The sequence below is a fragment of the Lethenteron reissneri genome, chromosome 8 (assembly GCF_015708825.2).
Source record: "Lethenteron reissneri isolate LAM-NWPU_2019-01 chromosome 8, ASM1570882v1, whole genome shotgun sequence".
Taxonomy (NCBI): Eukaryota; Metazoa; Chordata; class Hyperoartia; order Petromyzontiformes; family Petromyzontidae; genus Lethenteron; species Lethenteron reissneri.
In genome coordinates, this window is record NC_083786.1 from 5,223,997 (window position 1) to 5,251,969 (window position 27,973).

General features: G+C 48.3%; 1 protein-coding gene across 1 annotated transcript; it reads right to left on the reverse strand.

Moving 5' to 3' along the window:
- Positions 1–1,017: 1,017 nt before the first annotated feature.
- On the reverse strand, positions 1,018–27,471 carry RECQL4 (RecQ like helicase 4). The gene is given in 25 exon segments (XM_061578757.1): positions 1,018–1,237; positions 2,314–2,413; positions 4,006–4,171; positions 5,462–5,642; positions 7,048–7,220; positions 7,572–7,701; positions 8,158–8,632; positions 9,372–9,506; positions 10,036–10,304; positions 11,024–11,222; positions 11,847–12,026; positions 12,395–12,586; positions 13,570–13,653; positions 14,302–14,438; positions 14,740–14,832; positions 15,977–16,180; positions 16,334–16,453; positions 18,554–18,677; positions 19,861–19,954; positions 21,220–21,518; positions 21,520–22,398; positions 23,233–23,376; positions 23,856–23,938; positions 24,987–25,017; positions 27,230–27,471. Coding segments are annotated over 25 exon segments (4,698 nt in total). The 5' UTR covers positions 27,314–27,471; the 3' UTR covers positions 1,018–1,115.
- Between the last annotated feature and the right edge of the window lie 502 nt (positions 27,472–27,973).

The window sequence follows — 27,973 nt, forward strand, 5'->3', positions numbered from 1 at the left end:
AATTATGTGAGTCACTTATCACTGCTTTGCCGTTACTTATTGCCAACTTTGGACTCAGACTATTGTCCTATCATCTCAGAGTCCCTGGCACGTAATAATATGCTACACAGTGGCAGTGGGGGTCGCAAAATGCCGATTTATTACTAATAAACCTCAAGGATCTGATCAAAATTAGGGATTTCGATCGGATCATTGGGGGGGCACGTGCCATCCCCCACTGGCTCCGCCAGTGCTCACTCCCACAATATGAAGGCAGCTTTTACAACGCTGGCTCACGGCTGGGAACTCGAGATGAGCAGCAATGCTCCAGTGCTCATTTGTGCAAAAAAAAGTCTTTGAACGGCATTTTTTGTAATGAAAATTCTATTTGCAAACTTACAATAACAATGCAGGTCATGTTTCTCGGTTATTGAAAACTATACATAGAGTCCATAATAAATGGGTCATTAAACCCCGCCGCCACCACCCGACAGCCAATGAATAAGGTCTGCCACGTAAAGAAAACGTGCTAATTAGAATAAAAAACGTGCTAATTAGAATAAATCCACAACATTGACAATTCAAGTACGACGTTTCGCTGGTGATTACAACCCTACTTCATCAGAAATGTGAAGAAGTCCTGTTTCGGTCTTAAATAGAGAAATGGTGATATCATCACTGTGAGCCTATCAGAGAGGGGTTAATATAGTCATATAAATGACAAAGCATTAATTTATATTTGGACACATTTACAACACAAAAAAACACATTCATGGATATTGGTCGTGAAAGCGAATGTGTTAAACTATGCAAAGGGTGCATTGCCGTGTTAAACTACAAGCGGAAGTACCAGCTTCTCGGTGATGTGAACTTTGCCCCCTAAATCCCCACCTCTGAGTGCCCCTCCGTCGTGTGCAACAACCCCCAGGCACCCCCCCTCGCCTAGCACCCCCACTCCCAGTGAGCAGCTCCTTGCGCCGAAAACCCAAGTGCCGCCACCTGGGCAACCATGGCCATGACCCCCCCCACCCACCGCGTGCGTGGCGCTCGCTGATGGAGAGAGAGAGAGATCAAGAGATGCGCAGAGAGAGAGATCAAGAGAGAGACGCGGAGCGCCGTGAGCAGCGCGTGTCGGCTTAGCGGAGCCGCAGGATCTCCCGCTTGGCGACCTCCATGACGAAGTAGAAGTCGACGTCGAGGTGCCTCCTCCAAAAGCGCCGGTCTCGGCCCCACACCTTGGCAGGATACGCGGGGCTCCCTGCGCAGCAGCAGCAGCAGCATCAGCGGCATCAGCAGCATCAGCGGCATCAGCAGCATCAGCAGCATCAGCAGGAGCAAGTGTCACTTGCCATCATCGCCATTCACCACTATTCACCAAAGCATTACCATCACCACCACAGCCATGAATGTTGTTTGTTTATTTCTGGCCGCTTCATGTTTTGGGCCTTGGAATGTTGATATAATAATGTGATCATGGTCACAGAATGGTGATGTTAATGGTTAAGTGGTGAGTGGAATATGGTGTTGAGTGTGATGGTATTGAGTGTGATGGTGGAGGTGGTAATATTTTGGCATTGATGGTGAGTGAAGGTGGTTGTGATGTGATTGCTTTGAGATCAAAGTTGTAATAAGAGTGAGAGGTTTCTAGAATTGAACGACGTTGGTACGAGCCTCTTAACAGAGAGGATGGGAGATCATTCTATAGAGGAGCAGAGCGAGAGAAGAGCAGAAAGAGCACAGAGGTGACCTGCAGTGTGGTAGGTGGGTAAGTGAGTTGTTGTGACCTGCAGTGTGGTGAGTGCGTGAGTTGTTGTGATCTGCAGTGTGGTGGGTAGGTGAGTGAGTTGTTGTGACCTGCAGTGTGGTGGTTGAACAGTGTGGATTAGACGTGACATTCGGTCTGGTAGACCAAGTCTTCATCACGGATGGAGGAATGAGTGAGTGTAGTAATAGGTTTTTACCCTTTCAACACCAATGGAGACTAGGCTCTAAGAAAAGCTATCTCGGGTGCGGACCAATCAACTTCAAGGACAGTGCATATCATTATCATAATCAGAGTTGTTTCTTTTTGTTTGCATTTTGACTGCTTGTGTTGTGGTTATTGCAAACATGATGCCTTGTATAAAGGTGTCAGTTTTTGTACCAGTTGAAAGGGTAAAAACCTATGACTATATTTTGCCACTGGTAAAGGAGATGTCTCATAGTGAGTGAGTGTAGTTTACGAAAACAGTAACAGTGGCAGTAGCAATAGAAGAATGATAAGGGGATGACTGACTGACTGCCAGTGAGTGAAGTGAAACGGTGAGTGCTGGATCGTGATCACCCCGACCGTACCGATGCCGTGGAAGATGCGAGCGATGGCACGAGCAGAGAAGCTGCGGTCATGATGCAGACATAAGAAGGTGATGATATCCCTGCTGACCTGCTCCTTCACCTGCAGGACACATCACCACGTATCGCTTTCGTTGTGCGAACTTAAAATGTCTGGTGATCTCACATTTCGATTTAAAGCTTTCGTGACTGCAGGAATTCATCTTCTTGGTTCTTTCGGTAAAGTCACGTAGAAGGGAAATAATAAAATAATAAAATTTTGACATAATAAAATACAATTCTCACGACGTTTCGACCACAACGCAAGCAGCTGTCCTCAGGTGAAGAACAGGTCTGTCAGAAAGACAGCGTCTGAATGTCTTTCCGACAGACCTGTTCTTCACAGGTCTGTCGGAAAGACATTCAGCTGCTTGCGTTGTGGTCGAAACGTCGTGAGAATTGTATTTTATTATGTCAAAATTGTATTATTTTATTATTTCCCTTCTACGTGACTTTACCGAAAGAACCAAGAAGATCTCACATTTCTCACAAAATAACCATTGGGTGTCATTGTAGAGGATATCAGTACAAAATATATACGCAGACAATTTCCCCCTCCTTTCCCATGATTGTCTCTTGTGTAAAAATATAAAGTTGTTGTTTCTGTACTCATACCATCAGCCACACGGCCCACTGGGAGTGCATACATTAGCAGAATTGGTTCATCACAAGCAAACTCTGAAACGGTTTCGATATTTATTTGTCTCATTCGCAAAGCCAGGCTTGCTTAAATGCTGCCGAACTGCCAGATGTTCACAAGCAAGGCAACCCCCCCTCTCTGTTACATGTGGGTCCGAGTTCAATGCAAAACTCCAATTTCATACATAGGCTAATGCGAGTCAACCCTCAGAAAAATGACAATAGCACAACACGAAACAGTCACCAGATGAGCACTCATCATGTACAGCGGTGGTTTAAACTGCGTTGAGGTCAAGGTTTGTGAAATCTCTGTAGAATATGATTTGGAGGTCGCCGGTTCCCTCTCCCGGCAGTTGAAACAATCGCGCAAGTTTCTTAAATCCCCTCCGCCCTCTCCGTCCACCCAACAGTGTCAAACGGGTTCACCAGAGCGAGCTGATTTGCAGGTCGTGTGTAGTGCGGTAAAGTCTGGGTATGCCAACTCTTCAAATCCATCTCGTTCCTCGTTCAAGATTAGACCGGATTAACCTTCTGAGCTCCCTCTTGCGGAGGTCCTGCCACCAGCAGCGGCATTAGCGAGCGACAGAGGTCGCAAACGGGTTTTGATTGCTTACCCGTACCCGGCCGCACCAGGGTCGCAAACGGGTACCCGTACCCGGCCGTACCCGTACCCTACCCATACACGGCTGGGTATGGGTAGGGTACGGGTATCGGGTACCTGATTGCGACCTCTGGGATGAAGCCATGTTGCAGGCGCGGGTGGGTTGATTCTAGGAACTTAAATTGTGAGAAGAGACAAGACCCCGTTGGGAAATGAGTGACAAACGGTTACTCACCAGTGACTCACGGTCTACCCGTACCCGGCCGCACCAGGGTCACAAACGGGTACCCGCACCCGGCCGGGTACGGGTAGCCAGGTATCGGGTAGGGTACGGGTATCGGGTACCCGGTTGCGACCTCTGGCGAGCGAGCGAGCGTGGGGCCAGTGCACGTGTTCACGTGCCCAGAGCCGCTTACCAATTTATGGATGAGATCCTCCTCTGCTGCGCCTGCACCGGACGTCGTGCTGCTCTCCAGATCCCAGTGCTCGTCAAAGTAGCTCTTGAGCACTCGCTTCAGCTGATCACTCTGCTCCACCAAACCGGAGCCGTCCACACAGTGGCCGCATGCTTCGAAGGCCACGCTGAACATGCAGAGAGAGAGTCATACCGGGCGGTTGCCACGAATGGCACAAGAGCAAGATTCACCGGGAAAATGCTCAGTCACACCGGAACAGGCCATGGCCAAAGCAACCGTATCCCTGAAGTCCAGTTCTCACTATCGGTGCCGCTCGATGTTCAACCACGTAATCACGAACCCTACCATGTTGACAGTGATGCCAACGATTATTTGATGTTGTGTATTGTATCGTTTTGTATCAAACTAGGACCCATATTGAATAGAGATGGCCTTTGCCTATAAACATCAGGTGGTTCACCAGCATTCAAGCAAGGCTGACACTGCTGATGAGACACTGATTGTCGAAACCCGTCCAGAACGCTGCTTGTGTTGAACCAATGCTGTTGAAATGATGCACTCCCAGAAGGCCGTGCGGCCAATGGGATGTGCAAGAAATACTTGTGATTTGTTTTACGTGGCGTGACAGACAGGAAGAGTCGTTGCGTTATCCATTAATTTTTCGATACCACCGTCTGCTTTGCAAGGGTGGGTGGCAAAATAACCACAAAACGTATTTCATACAAGTCGCAAGTTAACAGCTGCACAGCAGTGATAGTCTATGGCCCGTTTGACCGAGTGCGATGTCCACTGTATAAATATAAACTGTATAAATATAAACCGAAAACAGGTAGTCCTCTACTTACGATGGAGATGCGTTATGACGACCCCATCGTAAGTCAAAAATATCGTAAGTCGAAGATGTCCTAGCCTACCCAGGTGATAATTTAGCAAAACATAGCAAAGTCCCTTCTTCCATCAAGCGATTATCCATGTGAATAAATCGATAACGGCAGAGGGATTGTTTCAGAGTCCTGCTTGGTCCTAACTTTTTGGACTTATTCTCGTAGTGATGAAGCAATAACGTGTAAAACACATTATTTACTCTGCTAATCCTCCACATAGTAGCTGTTACATAGCTAATAATCTAAACTGCATTTCTTCACGAAAGTTTCGTTAAAAAAAAAAAATTCATTGTTGTTTGAAACGTAACACTGCACAGTTTCTGTTTTTTTTTCAATATGGGCAGCGCACCCTAAACCCTTAGCGGGTCACCCACGAGTACCCGGACCCGAGGCGCGGCTCAGAAATCGTTACATCGCAACGTCGCTAGAGGTGGCAGCGGCTCGGGGGGGGCCACATCCAGCAAGTGGATTGATCACGGCCGATCGCGACGACGACGACGACGACGACGAAACGACGCACATGACACGGAGCGAGGGTTACGGTCGGCCGCCATCCGTTCCGTGGCTGGTACCTCTGGAAGGCCGTGAAGCAGCTTCGCAACTGGTAGAGCTCGACGCGCTCCTGCGCGAGCACGCGGCCGTGAATCGCGGAGCACAACTCGTCGTGCTCCTCGTCACGCAGGTCCCCCGGGGAGCGGAAGCGGAACGCCAGCTCGTGGAACTCCACCAGCACGGAGCTCTTGCTCGCCTGCCCTGTACTCCACGCACGCAACGCACGCACGCACGCACGCCACCGCTGCGTTACTGACCTCTGAGGCCAACGTTGCTGCAGGCCTTCGCCAAAGCTGCGAGTGCTCTGCCTGCACTAGGGTTTTTTTGTTGCACACTCGAAATGAAGGACGTGGGCAGGTGCTCCAAATCGAGGGCAAGCACGTTTATTTATTGTGGTTAATATTAATCTTGTGAAGAACCGCACCGTCACTCTGTAAAATGCAACAGCGCGTGATACACGCAGCAATTCTTCCAAGACGCCATTAACTATGTGGCTGGTTGACACGTGCGGTTATTCATTAACCCTACCAGCCACCTACAGCCCCGACTCAGTCATCACATGCTGCTGTACACACATGCGTTGATGCACTGCACAGCACATCAGGACCTTCACAGAACCACACTTTACTCCCTTGCTGCACAAGGATATAATTAAAAGAGTGATCCATTCCTAATGTGCCACATTTTATTTTTTGATTAACAGTCAGCGACTACAGGCCCAAGTGCCCAAAATGGCAAGCAGGCCAACAACAAAACAGCACCAGCAAAGTTCTACGATTAGTCTGGAATATAGCGTAACACTAATCATCATCAAAATCAGCCATGATCAATCCACTGTTGGATGAAGGCCTTTCCTAGCCAACATCACCATTATATACTCGTTGGTTCTTTCGGTAAAGTCACGTAGGTATAAAATAAAATAAATCACGACGTTTCGATTGCAACACAAGCAAAAGGTGGGAAAACCACAGCAAGACATTTTCAGGTGGGAAAATCACAACAAGAAATTTTCTTGCTGTGGTTTTCCCACCTGATGATTGCTTGTGTTGCAATCGAAACGTCATGATTTAATTTATTTTATACCTACAAGACTTTACCGAAAGAACCAAACAGTATGGACCCCGGCAGTCACGAAAACTTCAAATCTAGATCACCATTATATATTTTTTTAAGGCAATTGCTCAACACAGGTGGAAAAGTCCAAAATATCAAGTGGCCAGGAACAAACGTCACTGTCAAAGTTGCAATAGGTGCGTGTTCCTCCGGTTTTTCCCTCCACATGTAGAAATATGAGTTTAGAGTATTTGGCTGCTATAAATTTCCACATGATAAGCCACTTCATTGGCCTATCATTTGTGGCCAGGTCGCTCCTGAAAAAGAGCTAAATAGCTCAGTGGGCCTTACCTGGTAAAATTAAAATTGTTTAGTTTTGTTTGAGTTTGGCAAGATTGATAACATAATGAGGCGACTGACCGCCGGTGAGCGAGTGACTGGAGGAGTGAATCAGTGAGTGCTGGATCACCAATCACCCCGACTGCTTCATGTTGCAGTCTACCAAAGGTGCAAAATCGTGCGCAGCACTGCTTTACGCAGGAACGCGACCTACCCCCACGGGGCTCCTTCTGCCACTGCAGCTGCAGCAGGTCCCTCTTGACGGCATACAGCTCCCAGGCCATGCTATCGCACAGCTCCACCACGTCGAACTCCAGCTCGCTCCGGCCTTCAAAGCTCTGTCCTCTCAAGCGCTCGCGGGCAATCACCACGGCCACCGGCAAACAGCTGCCAAGACGGAATAAATACACGCCCCTTACTCTCAATGCACGAAGACACCGGAATCGTTTGCTCTTACAAGAATAAAACCAGTCAGGTGGTTCAGTGGCAGAGCAAGTGGCTCGCAATCGGAAGGTTACGATTTCAAACCCTGCTTGGGGGTTGACTCTGCCCATCATCCATCTGGGATCGATAAAACGAGCACCGCTTTGTAAGGTAGGCAACAGTCCTCGTCCTAAAGAGAGACTCGTCCCACCATAGGAATGTGTTTTTTTCTACCACAGGATTATGGCTTCAAACGTTAAAACGAAAACCCGGCCGGTTCTCAGAGCGACCCCCTCTGACTTTAGCGCTCGTCACCTCTTTGCGATCTGGCGGAGCTGCGCAGGCCCCGCGTAGCAGCGGATGCGGCAGGTGGCCATGGTCGGGTGCAGGCACTCCACCCAGCGCCGCGGGTGCAGCTCCAGGTAGCACAGCAGAGTCTCGATGCCTGCGAGCCACAGAACGGCGGCGTGAACGCATCCCATTATGAAGAACACTCGCTAATTATTATCGCGACGACGACACTTGTTGACTCTCTTTCAGGCCAGTCCTGCCAAGTTTTCTCAGGAAGGGACTGGAATTGCAAAGCGTCATCCCAATTGAGTAATTTGCAGATTATTTTTTATTCAGCATTGAGATTTTGGCCAATACCGGACACATTGTGTCTTTTTTTGCTATGCTAGTAAATCAGAGAACCCAGAGGAAATCCATAGCAGAACAGGGGTATAAAACCACACAAAGGTACCCGGGTCTAGAATCAAACCCAGGCCCATCTTGTAGTGAGGCACGAGCACTACCACTGCGCCAAAGTTCCGCCAAAATGCCGTGTGAATCGAACAAAATGACGTGTGAATAACACACAATCAATGCTGTGTGACTCGCTGGTCGAGGAATAGAACATCACCTTCTTCTATCATGTCCAGGGCCTCCACGTTGGATTCAATGGGGATTGCCCTTTCGTGTCCTTTGCACAGCCTTGGAACCCCAGCCTCTCGCTCTCCCTCGTTTCCATCGTTTCCATTCCAGCGAGAATCCAAGGGCCGAGAGAGATGAGCTGAACCGTCACCGCCACCCGTGGCAAAAGCATCGCCAAGTCCCGTCGCTTGCAAAGTAGGATCCTCATGGGTTCCGCCTTGAGGGCTAGGGGATGCTCTACGTTGGGAATCTGTCAACTTTTCCAACGCATCATCCTCTTGCGGAAATGGTTTATCCGCGGCCTCCCTTGCTGACATGATGTCGTCGGAGCACGGATTCTCAACCGACTCCTGCTCGCCGGATTCCTCGACGACGTGAGAACACTCGGCCATGGCGGTCTCCGATACGGGGTCGGGGATATCTGCCATCTCGTCATCACGCACGTAACCAAACTCCTCCTCCATCTGCGGCACACACGCCCCCACAGCAATACACTGCTAAGCACACAGTTGACACGTTTCAGTGGAAACGGTAATGTACAGCGCACTGCTGGATGTTGGTCGTGGGGGTTTATTGACCATACTTCACCACATTGGTCAGTGCAATCGCCAATGATGCTCACCCGTGGCTTGGAATGAAACTCAGGTCACCGAACCCATAGTGCAGCGCGCTAACCAGCATGCCATATTCAACTCCTATAACCAAGAGAGCCCTGCACATTTATTGAATATACTAACCAATTACATAATCAGTAATGTTAAATGTCGCAAGCAAGTTTCTAAGTCATGCCAGTAAGTCAGGAAACTGTACTTGAGTTACAACTCCAGTTTAGGTGACTGGGAACCCTCGTGATTATTAAGCTCAGTTATCCAGAAAGCCCCAGGTTCTCAGGACTCTTTTTCAAGACAGTCCTGCCAAGTTTTCCCAGTAGGAGGTGACGATTGTTACACTTCTCAATTTTTAAAAAAGTAGCAAATTTGGACTGTGGCGCCGGCATGCAATGGCCTATTATTCTTCAAACGGCGTTACGGGATCTTTAACGTCCAACTATCCGTAGAGTAGACGATGCTTAGTATTTTACGGTTAATACCACGCCACTGCACTATTAACCGGGACGAGCCTTCCAGTTAAGAACCGCAAACCTCTGCAACAAGCGGCAAACGCGCTAATGCTGGGCCACGTGCCGAGTTATATAAACTTCACCTCCAGTTGTTGTCTGCGAAGGTGCAGCTGCCTGCACTTGCAGGGAGGAAACACCTTCTGCAGGAGCTTCTTCACGGTGATCCTATCAACGGTGTTGGCGTAGATGTGTCGGCGCAGCTCCTGCAGGTCTCTGGCCTGCAGTGGAATGAAGAGTTTGTTCACAGGAAGCACATTCCGCTCCGTGGCGCAGGCAGCTCGCGAGACCGACACTCAGTCCACTGTGCAAATCAGGCAATGAATACCATTGTTTTCTTCAGCAACAACTCTGCCACTGAGGCTTTCTTTAACAGTTCCAGAGCACAGGCCCAAAATGGCAGGCAGCACTATTACAGTTGTAATCGGTAAGAGTGAACATTTTTCTTGAATTGAGCCAGGTTATTAGAGCTTGGGAAAAGAGATGAAAGGATGGAATTCCAAAGTCAAATGTGCGTCCAGGAACCCGCGACAGTTTTTTGGATGCATTGAAAATGAAAATGTCAAAACATTCAAATTCCCTGAATGCCCTGTCCCATTACAAACTCAACACAATGATCCAACAAGTGCCACTCCCAGGTATTTGCACGTGACATTCCACTTGAACATCAGGCAGTGACATGGCCCAGTGCACCGTCTCGTTTCAGTAGAAAATTACTTTAAATGTTCTGTTGTTGCCGAGACGCGGTACCTCCGAATCGAGGAACATGTGGCAGTGGGCCGGCTCGCCGTCACGGCCTGCCCTTCCGATCTCCTGCACGTAGCTCTCGAAGCTCTTGGGCATATTGTAGTGCACGATGGCCCGCACGTCGGCCTTGTCCAGCCCCATTCCAAAGGCCACGGTGGCCACCACGATACGCAGGGCACCTCGCATGAAACGTGTCTGGACTGCCTTCCTCTCGGCGGCCGTCATGCCCGCATGGTACGAGTCCGCAGACCACCGGGACACCTTGGCGGAGGCTGCAGCATCCCAGCGGCGAGATAAAGGTGAGCACTCATCAGAGGTCCATGCATCACAAAGGTCACAACACGCTATCGATACATTAGACGAAGTTATAATTTGCGTAGTTTCCTGAATCATTGATGGTAAACTGACAGATGCTTTTGGCAAGGACCCTCTCTGCGATGGGATGTGTATAAAATACTTTTATTTTTTATCTTGAGGGACAGATGTGAGGAGACAAATCGTCTGCTTAGATATGCGGTCTCTCCTGGAGTTGGTCTCCTGCTGAAGACAACTATACCCCCACACCAACTGTCTTGCTGGTTTCTGTTCTGGGACTAAACACTGCTCTCTATTTCCTTGCAACATTAGACACTGACATATATCTAACACTCGGTTAATTCTGTGGGCATATTAACCGTAACAAATATGCGCCGTCTGCCTTACAAGAGACGTCAAAGTTCCCGTGACATAATTTGAAAAACGTAAGCTGTTGCGTGCCAGCGTCATGGTCCAAATATAAAAACATCACTTGCAAATTACTGTAATTGGGCAACACACAGCAATCGTCGCTCCCAACGATCAACATTTGGCAGGAACCACCTTAAAAAGTCACGAGACTCAGTGAGGCTCTCCTGGGCAAACAAGAGGAATAATAACGATACGTCCTTTTGCATCGCCAAAAAAGCACGCATCACCAACAGACGACACGCACGCACACGCCCTCTCCACACACCCTTCTTCTGCTTTCGTTTGCCACTGGTCGCCCCCGACTTTGACTCGACATCGGCGGCGGGCGCAAGCGAAGTGGAGAAGTCTTGCAGACTGGTCCTGAGCAGAGCGGCAACGCGCGCCGTCTCCTCCCTCCGCGTGCAGTAAACAATGATGGACTCCAGGCTCTCAAACCGTGGGCTCTTCAGAAGCTCCACAAGCGCCTGCGGACAAGCAACAGCGGCATCGACTTCATTTTACTTTGTTGACGCACTCGCTGTGCACAGGGGCCCAAAGGCCCAAGTTGTCGAGTGGCCAGCAACAAATAGCGCTATCAAAGCTGTAATAGATAAATGGGTAACGCGTTACTTAAATTGACCGAGGTTATTGTAAGTGTTTGGGAAAACAACAATGGGAGGAAATTCCAAAGTGGAGCAGAGGGGGGGATAAGCAGAAAGAGAAGCGTAGGTGACCTGCAGTGGGGTGAGTGGGTGAGTGGGTGAGTGGGTGAGTGGGTGGGTGGGTGTGCGAGGGAGTGGCTGAATGTGCTGTTGTAACCTGCAATGTGGTGGTAGTTGAACCCAGTGTAGATGATATGAGAGAGTCAGTGGTATTAGTGGTAGAAGAGTGACAAGGAGGTGACTGACCGCCGGTGAGCGAGTGACTCGAGTGCTGGATATTATAAAGTGCTGCTGTACTGGTTACATTCAGGGCTTTTAATGGCAGCAGCAGCTGACATGGAAATGCATAATAAATTAACACACCCAATTACAGCACATCACCGACACAATTATGTAATCGTTTCATGATGTCTCTGGCTAATCTGGTGCATATTTAGCGAATCTTACGCGGTCACGGTCTCGGTCGCAGGAGATCGTGAGCAGCAGGTTCGGGGGAACATCGACCACTCGCACGGCCGCTCCGTCTCCTGTGATGCCGATGTGACGCGAGATCTGAGCAACCGTGTTCTGGGTCGCCGTAGCCGTGAGGCCCAGCATGCAGCGAATGCCCATCTGGTCTCTTAGCACCTAGAGTCGGCACAAAGATACACCTGATAATTATACACAGATAAACAGACATACCTACAGACAGCACGCAGGTACACCTAGTCAAGCACACAGATACACCTGTCACCTGTACACAGATACACAGACATCTTTACAGACAGCACGCAGGTACACCTAGTCAAGCACACAGATACAGCTGCCACCTGTACACAGATACACAGACATACCTACAGTCAAGCACACAGATACACCTGCCACCTGTACAAAGATACATGGAAGAAACCTACAGACACCACACACATACAACTCCAGACAGCACACAAATACTCCTATCGATAGGACACAGATGCACCCGACTCTTCCAGACAGCACCGGGCCTCAGCGTTCACCTTGCACAGGCGCAGATAGGAGGGCCGGAAGTTGTGTGACCATTCAAAGAGGCAGTGCGCCTCGTCGATGCAGGCGAAGGCAATGGGAGGCAGCTGGTGCACGGGGGGCAGGCACGTCAATCCCGCGCCGCCACGCCCCCCCACCAGCGCCTCGGGAGACAGGAGGAGCACGTGCACCGCTCCCTCCTTCACCTGCGGCACACACGCACGCCGTTTGTGTGCCAGGCAGTGGTGGCTATGCATGCCTGTAATCCAGCACTGTGGAGGGACGGTGGATCGGACAAATAACAAATTTTGCAAAACTCTGTTTCCGTGGGCATAGAGGTGCAATACCCTAGCTCGGCAGCAAAATGCAGTACAGCAAGTGTGGACTCGGATCATCTGTCCCTTCTGTATGAGATAGAGTTTTGCTTCCTCGCATGCAATGAGTGTTCTCCATGTGCTCCGGTTTCCCCTACATGTACAAACACTCACTAATTGGCTGAAAACATCTTAATATATAGAGAACTGCAGAGCAGTGTTTGGTGCCAGCTCACCACCTGGCAGGCTTCAAAAGCTTGTCTGTGGTTCCTACTCAGCGATTGTGAGATGCAATCTGCATGAACGGCACTGCTAATGCGATGTGAAATTCCTACATTTAGTTTTCTTATTGCATAGTAAAGGTCCAGCCCTGCAATTTCTAGCTCGTGCCACTGCCGCCAAAAGGGCCTCCATCGGTCATCATGGAAGAGGTGGACGTACCCACACTTTACCCCACCATACCCGGCCTGCCGGTTGACTATTTCTTGAGTACCCATTTATACTGTTGGGTGGACATCGGCTCCCAAGTCATGCGTGACAGTGATCTACAACTCATGTAAAGTTGCTGGTGCCAGTGTGTGCAGCTAGCTGCGGCATTAAGAACACCGCATCCTTTCGGTAACGAGTTTGTTTTTGCACCAATTTCTATTTGGTCCATTGCTGTAGTTTGTTTTATATGGTGACCCAGGTCAGTCTTGCAAATAAGACTCATCCTGATCTCCTGATTGCGCACCTGGATACACAGAATAAGCTTCAAACTATAGATGCCGCAACAGAGACAACAGAGATCAGGGTGCATATATTACAGGGGGCTCCGAGGTCTGGAGACACAGCAAGAACCCGCGGGGCAGGGCGGTCGATGCCATCGCCCCTACCTTCGCGATGACACTTGCGCGCTGTGCTTTGGTCATGTTCGAGTGAATGCAGGCGGCCTTCAACCCTGGAGGCAGTCCCGACACCTGACACGCAGACCAGCAGCACAAACCGCAACATTCAACGGGGCAGTGGCCACACGGCCCAACGGTAATAGATCAAGGGTAACACCGATTGCTGATCGTTAAGGTGCACGGCTCGAATATGGCAGACCACCCTGGTTAATACAGCAGTGTCGAGTAACCGTAAAACACTACGTACCGTCTGCTTCACTGTGAGCGATAAAGATCTAGTGACTTTATTTGAAAAGAAGAAGGCTATTGTGTGCCACGTCACTGGTACGAATTTGACAATTCTTGCAAATTACCCAAAAATTACTCAATTGGGTAAAATAGCAATTACCCCCCTCTACTGGAAAACTAATGCCCACTCGTAAGCCGGTGCCGAGTCACCTTGTGCCACAAAAGGGCAGCTGCCACTGGGTACCTCCTTCAAATGTTTCAGACGAGATGTGTTGCAAGGCGCTTTGAGTAGCCAAGGCATCATGTAAATGCAAAGAGATGAATATTATAAAGTGGACTGCCGAGTATTGTGCCAGTACAGTACAATGCCACGCCGCGCCAGCACAACCCCCTGAGGTAGTGTCAGCACTGAGGCCGCGGGCAGGGAGGGGACCCAATCACGGAGGGGATGCAGCAGCAGTGAGGACTTGGCCAAGCCCGCACGATCGTCACCTGGTCATCCATCAGGGACACGAGCGGGGAGATGACCAGGGTGATGCAGGCCGAGCGGCGTGCGTACATCAGCGCCGGTAGCTGATAGCAGAGCGACTTCCCTGCACCAGTGGAGAGCACCACAAGACTGGAAAGGCCTGCATATGGATATGGAGATGTGGAGAGATGAGAGGAGATGTGAGGAGATACGACACGAGGACGAGGGGATGCAGGGACACAAGGAGACAGGGATGACACGGGGAGATGAGGAGATGGGAATAACATGGGGATACAGAGACACAGTAAGTATCTTATCGTTACTACACCCTGCAGTAATAACCAGGGTGGCCTTCCGGATTCAAACCGCGAAGCTCTGCAACATGCGGCGTATGCACCAACGCTGGATCATGTCAATTAGAGAGAGGAGGTCTTCATGAGGAGCGGTGGTGGAGGTCTCACCAGACAGAATGCGCATGACGATCGCCTCCTGCCCAGGCCGGAACGAGGAAAACCCGAGCGACTTCAGTACCGAGAACACCTCGCGCGGTGTGGCTGCGATGACAGAGACACCCACACGCACCTCACCAACACTCCCCACACCACAAACAGTGAAACACGTGTCTATTCCTGGCAGTGAGACAGGAATGTCAATCGGACACACAGGATCATTTATTGTCACCTTTATCTATGTAGTTGCTTATCAAGTAGATTTAGTTTAAATAGGTGAGAACTAAAGAGACCAGAATAGCCTCATGTGCAAGAGTGATCTGGGTCACTCTTATATTCTCTACAACGAAGTCAATGCTTGTTATGTTGTGTATTATAGTTTTGCGTTAAACTAAGACCCACATCAAATAGAGAGAGTCCTTGTCTATAAACATCTGGCGGTTCACCGGGATTGATTTGATTCAACCAAGCACGACTCTGTTGATGAGACACTGACTGTCGAAACCGGTTGAGGGTTTTGCTCGTGTTGTTTAACGAATGTTGCCGAATTATGCACTCCCAGAAGGCTGTGTCGCTGATGAGATGTATAATCACTTTTATTTCTATTGTGGAGGGAGAAATATGTGGAGGCATCTGGCTGCTTGACAGAGGCTGTTTACGGTAAATAATATGACATTAAATCCCACGGAGACAAAGCAGAAAGCATGCGTGCTGAGGGCGTGCTGGTGAGGGATGTGTTGGGAAGGGGTGCTGAGGGAGTGTTGGTGAAGGATGCTGAGGGAGTGTTGGGGAGGGGTGCTGAGGGAGTGTTGGGGAGGAGTGCCGAGGGAGTGTTGGGGAGGGAGTGTTGGTGAGGGAGTGTTGGTGAGGGGTGCTGAGGGAGTGTTGGTGAGGGAGTGTTGGTGAGGGAGTGTTGGTGAGTGTTGGTGAGGGAGTGTTGGTGAGGGAGTGTTGGTGAGGGAGTGTTGGTGAGGGAGTGTTGGTGAGGGGTGCCGAGGGAGTGTTGGGGAGGGGTGCTGAGGGAGTGTTGGTGAAGGAGTGTTGGGGAGGGAGTGTTGGGGAGGGGTGCTGAGGGAGTGTTGGTGAAGGAGTGTTGGGGAGGAGTGCCGAGGGAGTGTTGGGGAGGGGTGCTGAGGGAGTGTTGGTGAAGGAGTGTTGGGGAGGGGTGCTGAGGGAGTGTTGGTGAGGGAGTGTTGGGGAGGGGTGCTGAGGGAGTGTTGGTGAGGGAGTGTTGGGGAGGGGTGCTCACCGATGGGATCCCCGTTGGGCCCAGGCGGGTAGAGCGGCTCGATGGACTGCAGCTGGACCACCTCCGGCTCATACACGGGCCGCTCCACATTCATCAGCAGCAGGTTCTCGTCGCTAGCGCTCTCAGGCACATGGCCGGCTGGATTAAGTGTTGAGCTGCCGGCCTCCTCCGCAAGTCCAGCTGCTGCAGCTGTGCACCTCATCACTGGAGAAATGGCAAAGGGTACGGACCCAATTACAGCAACAAAGTGGAATCTCATGTGTTAAATATCTAAAAACCTGGTGCAGATTCACCCTGTCTAGAGAGACACTGTCAAATACACACAGAGATTCACTCTGTCTACAGACACTGTCTCACCGGCACTTGGGTTCACCCTCTTTGTCACTTCTTCGAGGGTGAGAAACGGGCTCGTTTCTTCGGACGTCGTCTCCTCTGTTTCCTCCACTTTGGGGCTCATTGGCTTTTTTGCAAAATGTCCTGGGAAAATAAAAGCCTCTCTTAAACGTTGTCATACCTGCAGCTTCATATTTGGATAAATCGGTAAAGTAACACAGTCATGCGCCTGAAGAATAAACTTTTCAATCAGTAGCGCAGGATCTGCTGTGACGTATGGTTTAGAAACACCGTGGTCATTCACGAAAAATACAGAACACAAACTCGAAAGTGCACAAAGCGTGGACAGACAATCTTAATTTGAAGCTTTCGTGACTGCAGGAATTACTCTTTGGTTCTTTCGGTAAAGTCACGTATAAAGATAAAATAATAAATTAAATAATAGCATACTACCACGTTTCGATTCCAACACAAGCAATCATCATCAGGTATAAAAGAAAGAAAAAGCAACCAAAATCTAACCAGAAAACTATAGACAGACATATAAGCAGACAGATATCACAAAGATACACAGAAAGAGAAACACGCATCGGCACAAAGAGAGATCGTCTCTGTGACGGGGCCTTAAATAGAGAGAGGGGGGGCGGGGTCGGAGAGAAGGAGGGGGCAGAGGAAAAATTAGCATGTCGATGAGTAGGGCGACGTGTGGTACGGTACGCAAGCTTGAAAATTAGGAGAAAGGGAGAAAGACACACTAAAATTAAATAACCTAGCAAAAATATCAAAATGTAATGTAATGCAACACAGAGAGTCGGTCAACACACAATTAACGCATAGCCTGGTCGATACGTATTTCAAAGATTGCTAAGTTAGAATTTAAGTGTGAAAATTCCAAAGAGAGGACACAGGCAGAGAGAGAAACAAAAAACCCAGAGAGAGAGAAAAAATAAACGTTAAACTTCCCCATAGAAGTGGTTCAATCTTAATTTGAAGCTTTCGTGACTGCACGAATTACTCTTTGGTTCTTTCGGTAAAGTCACGTATAAAGATAAAATATTAGACACTCGCTCGGAATTACAGAGAGACAAAAAGAGGAAAATGTGGATTAGAGAACATACGCAGACATGATACATCATCTCAACTGTTCAGAAAAGTGAGTGGAGCTTGGGTAGGACACGCTATAACTGGAAGGGACGATAGACGATGGCCAAGAATAATAACAGCGGCAGGATAGGCTTGCCGATGTGGCGAGAACTGCCAGATGTTCATAGGGAAGGACCCTCTCCGTTAGCTGTGGGGCCTAGTCCGATGCAAAACTGTACAGTAGTCCCTCGGTTAACAGTGACATCGGTTAATGGTTTTTCAGTTCAACGTTTCGCCTCTCATAGGACCCCATGGTTTCGACTAACGTTAACATTTACATTAACAGTATGTTTACGTTATACACGCGGGCTCCAATTTCAGCCAATCCAAGCATTCATAAGAGGGCTGAGCATGCTTCAGCCAATCAGCAACGCCCATTTACGAGCGTTTAGACCTCGACTGGCTATGCTTACATTACGTTTTCTGTTTTGGCAGTGGAAACAGCTTTCTCAATGATTCACAGTTATTTCGGTTTACAGTAGTTTTCGTGGAATGGATTCAAAACGTTAACCGAGGGACTACCCTCCAACACATAGCAAAATAATCAGTTGCGTCATTGTGGAGAATAAAACGAAATAATTACTCAACAAGAAACCGGGTAGGGCAAGAGGAACCATGACCACTCGGTATTAGAGAGATAGTTCTGTGATGTGGATTATAATCAAATGCCGGTTCTAGGAGTCGGGAAACGGTGACCGTTTCTAGTGGAACGTTAGTAATGAAAAATAGTAATTAACCGGTAATAAACCAGTGTGGACCAATCAACTTCAAGGACAGTGCATACATTATCAGAGTTGTGTTTTTTGTTTGCATTCCGACCGCAGGTATTGTGCTCAATGCAAACATGACTCCTTGTAAAAAAAGGTGTCAGTTTTCTTGCCAGATAAAAGGGTAAAAAACCAATTATCATAATAAACCGCTTATTAACCAGTTGTTATTTGCTATTATTTCATGCGGTTATCGGGAATGCACAGAGAACGTTTTTAACCACCCTTGTAAATACCCAAGTGGGTTTGAGACACGGGCCCAATATGCTAGTCCTCTAGGCAGTGACTCACCACCTCATCAATTCCCACCTCATCACCAGGAGCATCCACTCACCTTTCCCGCACTGGCTGGCCCAGTGTCCCATCTGGCCACACTTGAAGCAGGCGTTTCCCTCTCGGTTTTGCCCTTTGCCACCACCAAAATCGTGGCCCTTCTTGTGCCACTTCTCTTTATACACCTGCACACGCGCAGAGCGGACGCACGGTGAGCAGCGCCCAGCAAGGCGTCCGCGCGCTCGCTACCGCAAGTGACGCCATCGACTCGTATTTAAATGCGAGCTTACCTCCCCTCAACACCCATGCACAGCGCAACTGGGAATCATTCGTCTTATGCAGCCAGCCATGGCTGCAGAGTCTGGTAGTACATGTTGTTTACGTCGTTTATTGTGAAAATTCGGTCACAGTTCCTATGATCACTGTTTCATTGCTTTTATGGCTTTATTTTGGTGATTTTCGTAAAGTGTTTTGGTTTGGCCATGTTTGTTTGTTGTAGTACAGAGTTAGACTGATGGCCTTAATATAAGTTGTCTTGTGGTTGTTGTTGTTGTTTGACTTGCATCCCACTGGGATTTTTGCACACAGTGTTGGTATACGGTGCTTTTTCTGCAATATTTTGCTGTCTTTTCTTGGATTTTCTGTTTGCACATAGTCACTTTAAGATGTTTTCTTGTTCATGTTATTGTTTTCTGTTTGTTGCGGTTGCACCCGATTCAAGAGCCGAATGGCTCACAGGGCTACACCTAATAAATGTACTTGAACTTGAAGGTGCTCAAGGACAAATCAGCGGGTTACCTGCGTGAGCGTCTCATCCCCCCAGCCACCCTCACACTGCCCTAAACATTCCTCTCTCGTGCTTCTCTACGTGCCAATAATTAAATCAAACTTTCTTTTAGGATCATTTCCATGTTGCTGCTCCCCTTTATTGGAACGAGCTCACTTTGTGGTTTTAAGTAAAATCACTCCCCTCACCAGCCTTATTTTAATTCCATACTTTACTTAAAATAACCATTTATTTGCACGTGTTAACCATGCTTTTTAAACTCTGTGTTTTTGTTTGTGTTCCCCGTGTCCTATAAAGAATGTTCAAGCGCCTACCTCGTGTTGTAAACAGGTTATTTATTGTTGTTCCGTATTGTTATTTTCTGCGAACGATATTACATCTCCCCTAAGGTACTCCGTGGGTCTCTCTTGCACAACAGTCTATGGCTGAATGTTATCCACCTGTGTCACCAAACTTAACTGAACTGAGGCCCCTTCGTTTCTCACTTACAGAGTAAACCTTCAATGTTCATTGCTGGACATTTATACCTGTTTGGTGATGCAAAAACCCCAATATTACTTCCATAAAGGCATCGCCCTCACCTGCTTGCGTAGCTGGCGCCCATTCAGAGCGCCCCGACCTCTCCTGATAAACGTCTTTGCTTTAAAGTTCAGTCGAACAAAGTTCTCTTGATGTCTGGCCAGAAAAACGCAAAACACCAACACAAGTTTCGTGTCATTTGTAACTATATCCAATTTACAACAATATACGATGTACCCAAGCTTTCCATTGTGCAGGGTTTGTACGATTGCAAAGAATCAGTCAAACATCCTTCACAACGAAGATAATGGTGATGTATTCTTAAGTTTTGAGTCCAACTTGAACCCATATCTAACAGACGGTTTTTACCAAAAAACATCTGGCAATTCACCAGCATTGGCTTAAGCAAGCTTGACCTTGCTGAAGAGACATTGAATGGTGAAAAAGGTCAAGAGTTTTCCTTGTGTTGGACCAATACTTCTGAAATTATGTACTCCTAGAAGGCCGTGTGGCTGATGGGATGTACAAACAATAATTAAACTTTTCATCTGGAGGGACAGATATGGGAAGTCGGTAAATCGCATTGAGTGCTTATTTAGTCAGACTAGTGGTCTCCACGAGTCTGAACAACCAAGGGGAAGACATCAGTAGAATTGTCACGACTCAATAGTGATCGAATGTGTCGCAGAGCCCTGATATGAAAATTGCAGGACCTGACAATATTTTGCACGTGGTGATCAAACGACGATATTTTTAGATGCGTAGAAAACTGAATCTTGGAGGCTTGCTACCGCCACACCTGATCCTCCCACAAAAACACTGGAGGTTGCAGGTGACGTCACCACCATGTGTGAGTCAGTTACCCATGAAGGCAGGCACGGAGCCAGCCAGCAAAACTTTAATCGAATAGAGTACAGTATTCCCCTGTTATTCATGAACTTTCTATCGCCGATTTTGGCCGTCCGCAAATCACATCTGGAATTCTACACAATCAAGAGAAAAAGTGATGAGATAAAGTGATGAGAGAGAAAGCGATGAGAGAGAACGCGATGAGAGATAAAGTGATGAAAGTGAACAGAGAAAAAGTGATGTATTCTAGATTGAAAACTCATTCTAGATTAAAAACTCTTTTCTTTAAAACTGCTTTTAGTGCTTAGATTTGTTGTCCTTCCTGCGCACCTCTGATTAGCACAGTTGGCTACGTACGGTGCGAAAGAAGTTCAACATACATACATTTATTTAAGCTAATTTATTGAAAAGATATGTTTTCAAAGCCCGATATCATTATCTGCAAAATTTGCTCTTTACGAGCATCTCCGGAACGTATCCAACGCGAATAACAAGAGAATACTCTATGACGTACAATACATTTTAGGGAATCCAGGTTCCCATTGTGCGGAGTTGTATGTGGAAGGCAATACCTGTAGGAAGGTCCAGAGGTCTTCCCAGGCACAGAGACGCTGCGTTCACCGCCAGTGTCCCTGACAGGCGACGACTCTTTTGCAGTGCCATGCACACCTTCCGTACTGCTCGCCACCCCCTCATCATCTGCTCTCGCCTCCTCAGACTTCCTCCCACCGGCTTCCACGCGTCTTCTTTTTGTTGGCATCTTTTCGGAATTGCTTTTGTTTGCAGACGCAGCTCTACGCCTCTTCTGCTTCACAGGGGACGGAGATGCCGAGTCAAGCTCAGCCAACTCCACAATCGCACCGCCATCTGTAGCTTCCCGGTGCTCTATCTTGCAGACCCTCCTTTGCCGACTTCACACTGGAGGCACATTTGACGTTTGAAAAATTGGTGTCATTCTCTCTACGCTCCGTTACATGGCAACGAGACATCGACTCAATTCGACTTTTTTCCTCGTTCTCACACAAGGCATCATCGCTCTGCAGAAATCCTTTATCCGTTTTTCCTCCGTCACTTGAGATATCTTCAAATACATTAAAAACATTTCCAATTCTGTTCCTTACTTTATCAGAAGTTTGAACCATCTCCTTGTTACAGTTATTTGCTACAGGGGCCACAGTTTCTAACTTAGTTTCTCCCAGCGTAATATCTACCAAGGCATTCTTAGCATTTAGCGCAGCATGAGCACTGCAGTTAGCATTGGCTGTGGCAGTCTCCAAGTCTCCGGAAACATCTGTGAGTCCATCCAAGGTAGCAGCAGGGAAGACAGGCAGTGAAAGGTCACAGGATTCTTCAATCCCTGTCGATCTCTGGCACCTGTCCAGCCAGTCGGTGTCTAGAGATGACCATTTCCGCAGCCTATCCCTCGCGCCTTCCACTGTCGTATCTCGTCGCCGGGACGCCACGGCGGAGACCGGCCGGCCTGTGGGCGTAGGAGCGCTCCCCGCGAGACACCCGCTCCGTCTCTCGAGCGAGGGGACGGCGAGATCACGCACAGTCCTCGTCACGGACGGTGGCACCCGAGTGAAGGCCAGGCCCGAGAGATCGGCCTCCTCCTCCTCGTGCTCCTCGATGCTGGCCCATGGAGCCTTCTTGTCCATCGTCGCCGCACTGGCCCCGTTTGTGACACTGCCGCTCGCGCCTGCCTTCTTCTCTCTACTGGCATTTTGTTTAGGAGACACTCTGTATTTATCCTGAATCACAAATAATAAAAAAACAATACTCTTTGGTTTTTTCGGTAAAGTCACGTAGGTAAAAAAGAAAATAAAAACATTTAATTAAATCACGACGTTTCGGAGGCAACACAAGCCTCCGTCTTCAGGTGGAACCGTCACAGCAAAATTACTGTATTATTACACTTAAGCATGACAGCTTGAGTCTCGAGATGCTTTTCAGGAGGATCCTGTAAGGGGGGCATTGTGGCACGGTGGTCATACTTGTGCCTCACAACAATAACTGCCTGGGTTCAATTCCTGACTAGGGTTCTTTCTGTGCGACGTTTGTATGTTCTCCTCCTTTACTGCACGAATTCCCTCTGGGTTCTCCAGTTTCCTTCCACAGATAAACAACAATGTAAATTTCGATTTAAAGCTTTCGCGTCTGCAGGGATTCATATTCTTGGTTCTTTCGGTAAAGTCACGTAGAAGGGAAATAATAAATATAATAAATTTAACAATAAATATCTCACGACGCCACTTTTTTCAATTTTTCTTGCTGTGGTTATCACACCTGATGATGATTGCTTGTGTTGCAATCGAAACCTCATGAGAATTTTATTGTTTAATTTTTTATTATTTCCCTTCTTTGTGACTTTACCGAAAGAACCAATAACAATGTAAATGTTATTGGTACAAACATCCCAATACTTACAAAAATACCCAAATGTGATTACACACAGCAACGTCGCCCCCTACTGCAAATACTTGGCAGGACTCTCCTGAAAAATAGTTTTGAAGACTCTGTGAGGCTTTCCTGGGTAAATAAACAGAGTAGAAATAATAACACTGCAGCAACATGAAGCAACTTGCCTTGTAGAACGGAGCCAGTTTTTCTTTGAGCTTCAAGCCATAACGCTGTGCGGGACTGCCCTGTGGTGACGCTTCATGAGGCACGGGCAATTTTATTTGATTCTTTCTGTTGAGATGAGACCCCCACGTGTCCGATTCTGAGACCTAACAAAAGCAGCAACATTCATAAGTCCAGACAAGATGTTGGACACAACACCAACTTCATCATGTCTACAGGTTTCTCAGCGAGTCACAGCCATGTAACCATGTACGCCATAGCAAAATGGGAAAGATCCATACAAATAACCGTGTAGCGCTTTAGAAGAGATGCATCACATTCACTTATTTAGATGCGTGCCGGATTGGGGAGGGCCAATTGCCGAGATGAGCATTGGAGCGGTCTCTACGAGTCCGGCAACCAAGGGGTAGACCTAAGTTCAGATGATGGGTGACTGTCAGGGAAGATCTTGGTGGTCGCTGTGTGTCTACTGTGTAGCAGCTGCGAATTCTGAAGGAGGGGAGAAATCATTGATAGCAAGGAGCTGCGGTGGCATCAACGGTGAGGACATCTTGATCTTAGTGTATATAGGCAAGGCAGTGATAGAGGATCGAGGCGTGGGACTTTTCGAGGCAGCGTCTCTCACGTCGTCTTTAAGTGAAGGCTCCTCCACCACCGGCTGCACAGTTGCCTGGGCCTTCTTGAGGGCTGCGTACTCCTTGTACATCCCTGGGAGAGACGGCACTCGGTTAAAGGACACGTCAAAGTGAGTCCCCAAATTGTGGTGCTCTTCTCATTTACTGACCTGAGGCAGCAGTGGGGCATTCCACATTCCTAGGGCAGCAAGGAGAGCCATAAGAAACCGATGTTGACTTCTTCACAAAGTGGTAATTATTTTATCGACCCTGGAGGGATAATGGGCCGAGAGTCAACCCCCAACCAGGATGTGAACTCGCAACCTTCTAATTGCAAGCCGTTTTGCTCCACCACTGGGCCGCCCGGCTGAGAATAACGCATTCTCTGTGCAGCTTATGGCGTTCAGAATCAGAATATGTATTTATACTGCAGGAATCCGATGAGCTATAAAGCAATTTTTCACAGATGTTCAGTAGGGGCTGATAGGGACGTTACAATAACAAACAGTACAAAACCACGATGGTAGTGCAAAGTACAAGAAAGGTAAACAAATCACCCAAAAACCTACAAATACAACTAAACCATCCCCATCCTACCAGGCAAAGACCACTGAGGTATTAACTTATTTTTCAGAAGCGACCTGGCCACAAATGATAGCTCAACAAAGTGGCTTGTAATATCATCTCAGAGAGTCCCTGGCACGTAATAATTTGCTACACAGTGGAAGTGGGGGTCGCAAAATGCCGATACATTACTATTAAACCCCAATGATCGGATCGAAATCCCTAATTTCGAGCACGTGCCACCCCCCACTCCACTGGCTCTGCCAGTGTATATAATAGCATACCTGTCAACCCATACGGTTTACTTCTATTCTTGTACAGGGGAATTGACTTTCAGGGCCATACGGCATCTGTTTCAATAAAGGCAAAAAAAAATTGTCAATTTGTTTGTATTTCTCTCCTTGTGATGGGACTTTGTAGGATAAAAGTTGAGATTTACAAGGGCACGGGGTGACCAATAAGGTCTGAATTGGTCTGTAATAAAGCATGTGCTGATAAGGTGTTGACAGGTATGCCTTTCGCTGAAGTCCCGAGTGACAAAATCAGCTCCTCCCATCCCTGCCCGAAACCTCTCTCACCTTGGATCTCGGGCTCAGCCTCGATGTCCTCCTGAAACGCAGACACAAGGCAACACGTGAGTGGCCCCATCTACCACTCTCAAAACTCCCGTTCGACCTCCGAATACAACTCCTGCAACCAGTTTACAGGCAGAGTCGCAGGCCACATTAACCGGCGGTGCACATCCAATAATTATTATTTACGTACTCAGAGTGGATCATCCATTATACGGCAGCTTCTGGGGGGGGGAGAGTGTGCGCCGGATTTTCAAAAACGCCGGATAAAATCACATAATTATTCAAAAGAGCTTATTTTTGCAAAATTTAGCAAAACGTTGTGTTTTAAGGTATTCTGTAAATGTTTTTTTGGCCTTTTTTGTTATTGTTTCCTGGAATGGAATTGGCATAAACACAAATAGACAAAAATAAATATGCCACTGTAAAAGTTACTGGATATATTATTCCCTACTTACCACTTCAAACTCAAAAGACTCTGCATGAGGTGATGATGTACGTAGTACTACGCTCTTGTCTGAACAACATTCAACAAAATGTACGATCGCTGGACTGATTCAGCCTTTAGACTAGCGAATTAAACCCACTTTTCTCTGGATCACACTTTATATTTTCTGGGTTTTTTTTATTCCTGTAACTATATCGCCATCAAAAATGTGCATACGTGCAGTATTTTCATTAAGGTGTTGTATGTAGTGCATCATGTCCTGTATATAATATTTAACACTGAAATCAAGTGCAGCCAATGATCAATCAATGTCATCAATTAATAACCACGTCAACTTGTAACGAGCCAACGCAGTATCCGCTCATGCTCGTAGAGAGGGCAGCTCAGAACTGCTCGCTCTGCGGGTCCTCTGTTAGATGGTGCTTCAAAGAAATGCGAACACATCTGGGAATTTGCAACAATACCACAAGAAATGTGCCTCCGGGCTCTGGAGACCACCTGGAGAAGATTCCACGCATTTGTTGACAATTATGGCGAACAAGTGGAGACTCTTTGAAGCTATTAACATACATTTGTTATCATGTTACAGTTTCTTATCCGTTCTTTTTCCATTAAAAACGAAAGTCCCATATAAGTGTTAACAAAAACGCTTGAAGCACCCTGTATATTTTCGATTTAAAGCTTTCGTGACTGCAGTCACGTAGAAAGGAAACAATAAAATAAAAATATAAAATAATACAATTCTCACATTTCGACTGCAACACAAGGCACTGATAAGGGGTTGACAGGTATGCGGGTGTGATGTGAATTGTATAAGTACTGAGCTACAGATGTTAAACGGTGTGTACGCGTGTCGTTGGGTGTTTGAATTCCATTGACACCGTGCACTCGTGCGATGGCGTCAGGTGAAATGTCCCGTAAAAAAATAATTAGCATCGAGGCCCAGGAGCTCATCTCTCCTGCTTTACAACACCCGATCCAGTGGTGTGGAATCCCGCATTCATGTGGCGGAGGCGATTCTTATCATGGAGTAAACAGCTCCCTTCACTTCGTCTTCCCTACGAGGTGTTACTAAGTTTATCGATCCGAGAGGGATGATGAGAATGAGGTTGACGACGATGATGATGATGGGCTGAGTCAACCCCCACAACCAAAGGATGTGAACTCGCAAGCTCTCCGCGATTGCGAGCCACGCGGGCGGTTACAGGATGATGACCATGCGTCCCTGCCACTGACCTGCCTGCCACGTTGACCACTGACCTCCCTGCCACGGTGACCTCTGACCTCCCTGCCACGGTGAACACTGACCTCCCTGCCACGGTGACCTCTGACATCCCTGCCACGGTGAACACTGACCTCCCTGCCACGGTGACCTCTGACCTCCCTGCCACGGTGACCACGGTGACCACGGTGGCCACGGTGGCCACGGTGGCCACTGACCTCCCTGCCACGGTGACCTCTGACCTCCCTGCCACAGTAACCACTGACCTCCCTGCCACTGACCTCTCTGCCACGGTGACCACTGATCTCCCTGCACGGTAACCACTGACCTCCCTGCCACGGTGGCCACTGACCTCCTTGCCATGTTGACCTCTGACCTCCCTGCCACGGTGACCCCTGCCCTCCCTGCCACGGTGACCCCTGACCTCCCTGCCACGGTGACCCCTGACCTCCCTGCCACGGTGACCCCTGACCTCCCTGCCACGTTGATCACTGCCCTCCCCGCCACGTTGATCACTGCCCTCCCCGGTTCGCACTAGAGATGCGATGCCACCCCCACGCCCCCGGCCCCCCCCCGCACCTTGCGGGCCTTGCGCTGCCGGAGTGACGCGAACTCGGCCTCCCACTGCTGCAGGCGCCTCTTGAGCGCGGCGAGGCGCTCCATGCCGACGAGACTCCCCGCACGAAGAGCAGGTTCCACACACAGAGAGAGAGACTCCACACACACAGAGAGATACTCCCTGCACACACACACAGAGACTCCACACACACACAGAGACGTTCACACACACACAGAGAGACACTCCACACACACACAGAGAGATGCTCCACACACACAGAGAGAGAGACTCCCTGCACACACACAGATAGACTCCACACACACAGAAAGACTCCACACACACACAGAGAGAGACACACACACACACACAGATGTTCACACACACAGAGAGATGTTCACACACACAGAGAGATGTTCACACACACCCACACAGAGAGATGTTCACACACACACAGAGAGAGATGTTCACACACACACACAGAGAGATGTTTCACACACACAACAGAGAGAGATGTTCACACACACACACACAGAGAGATGTTTCACACACACACACAGAGAGATGTTCACACACACACAGAGAGAGATGTTCACACACACACAGAGAGAGATGTTCACACACAACACACACACACAGAGAGATGTTCACACACACACACAGAGAGATGTTCACACACACACAGAGAGAGATGTTCACACACACAGAGAGATGTTCACACACACACAGAGAGAGATGTTCACACACACACACAGAGAGATGTTCAC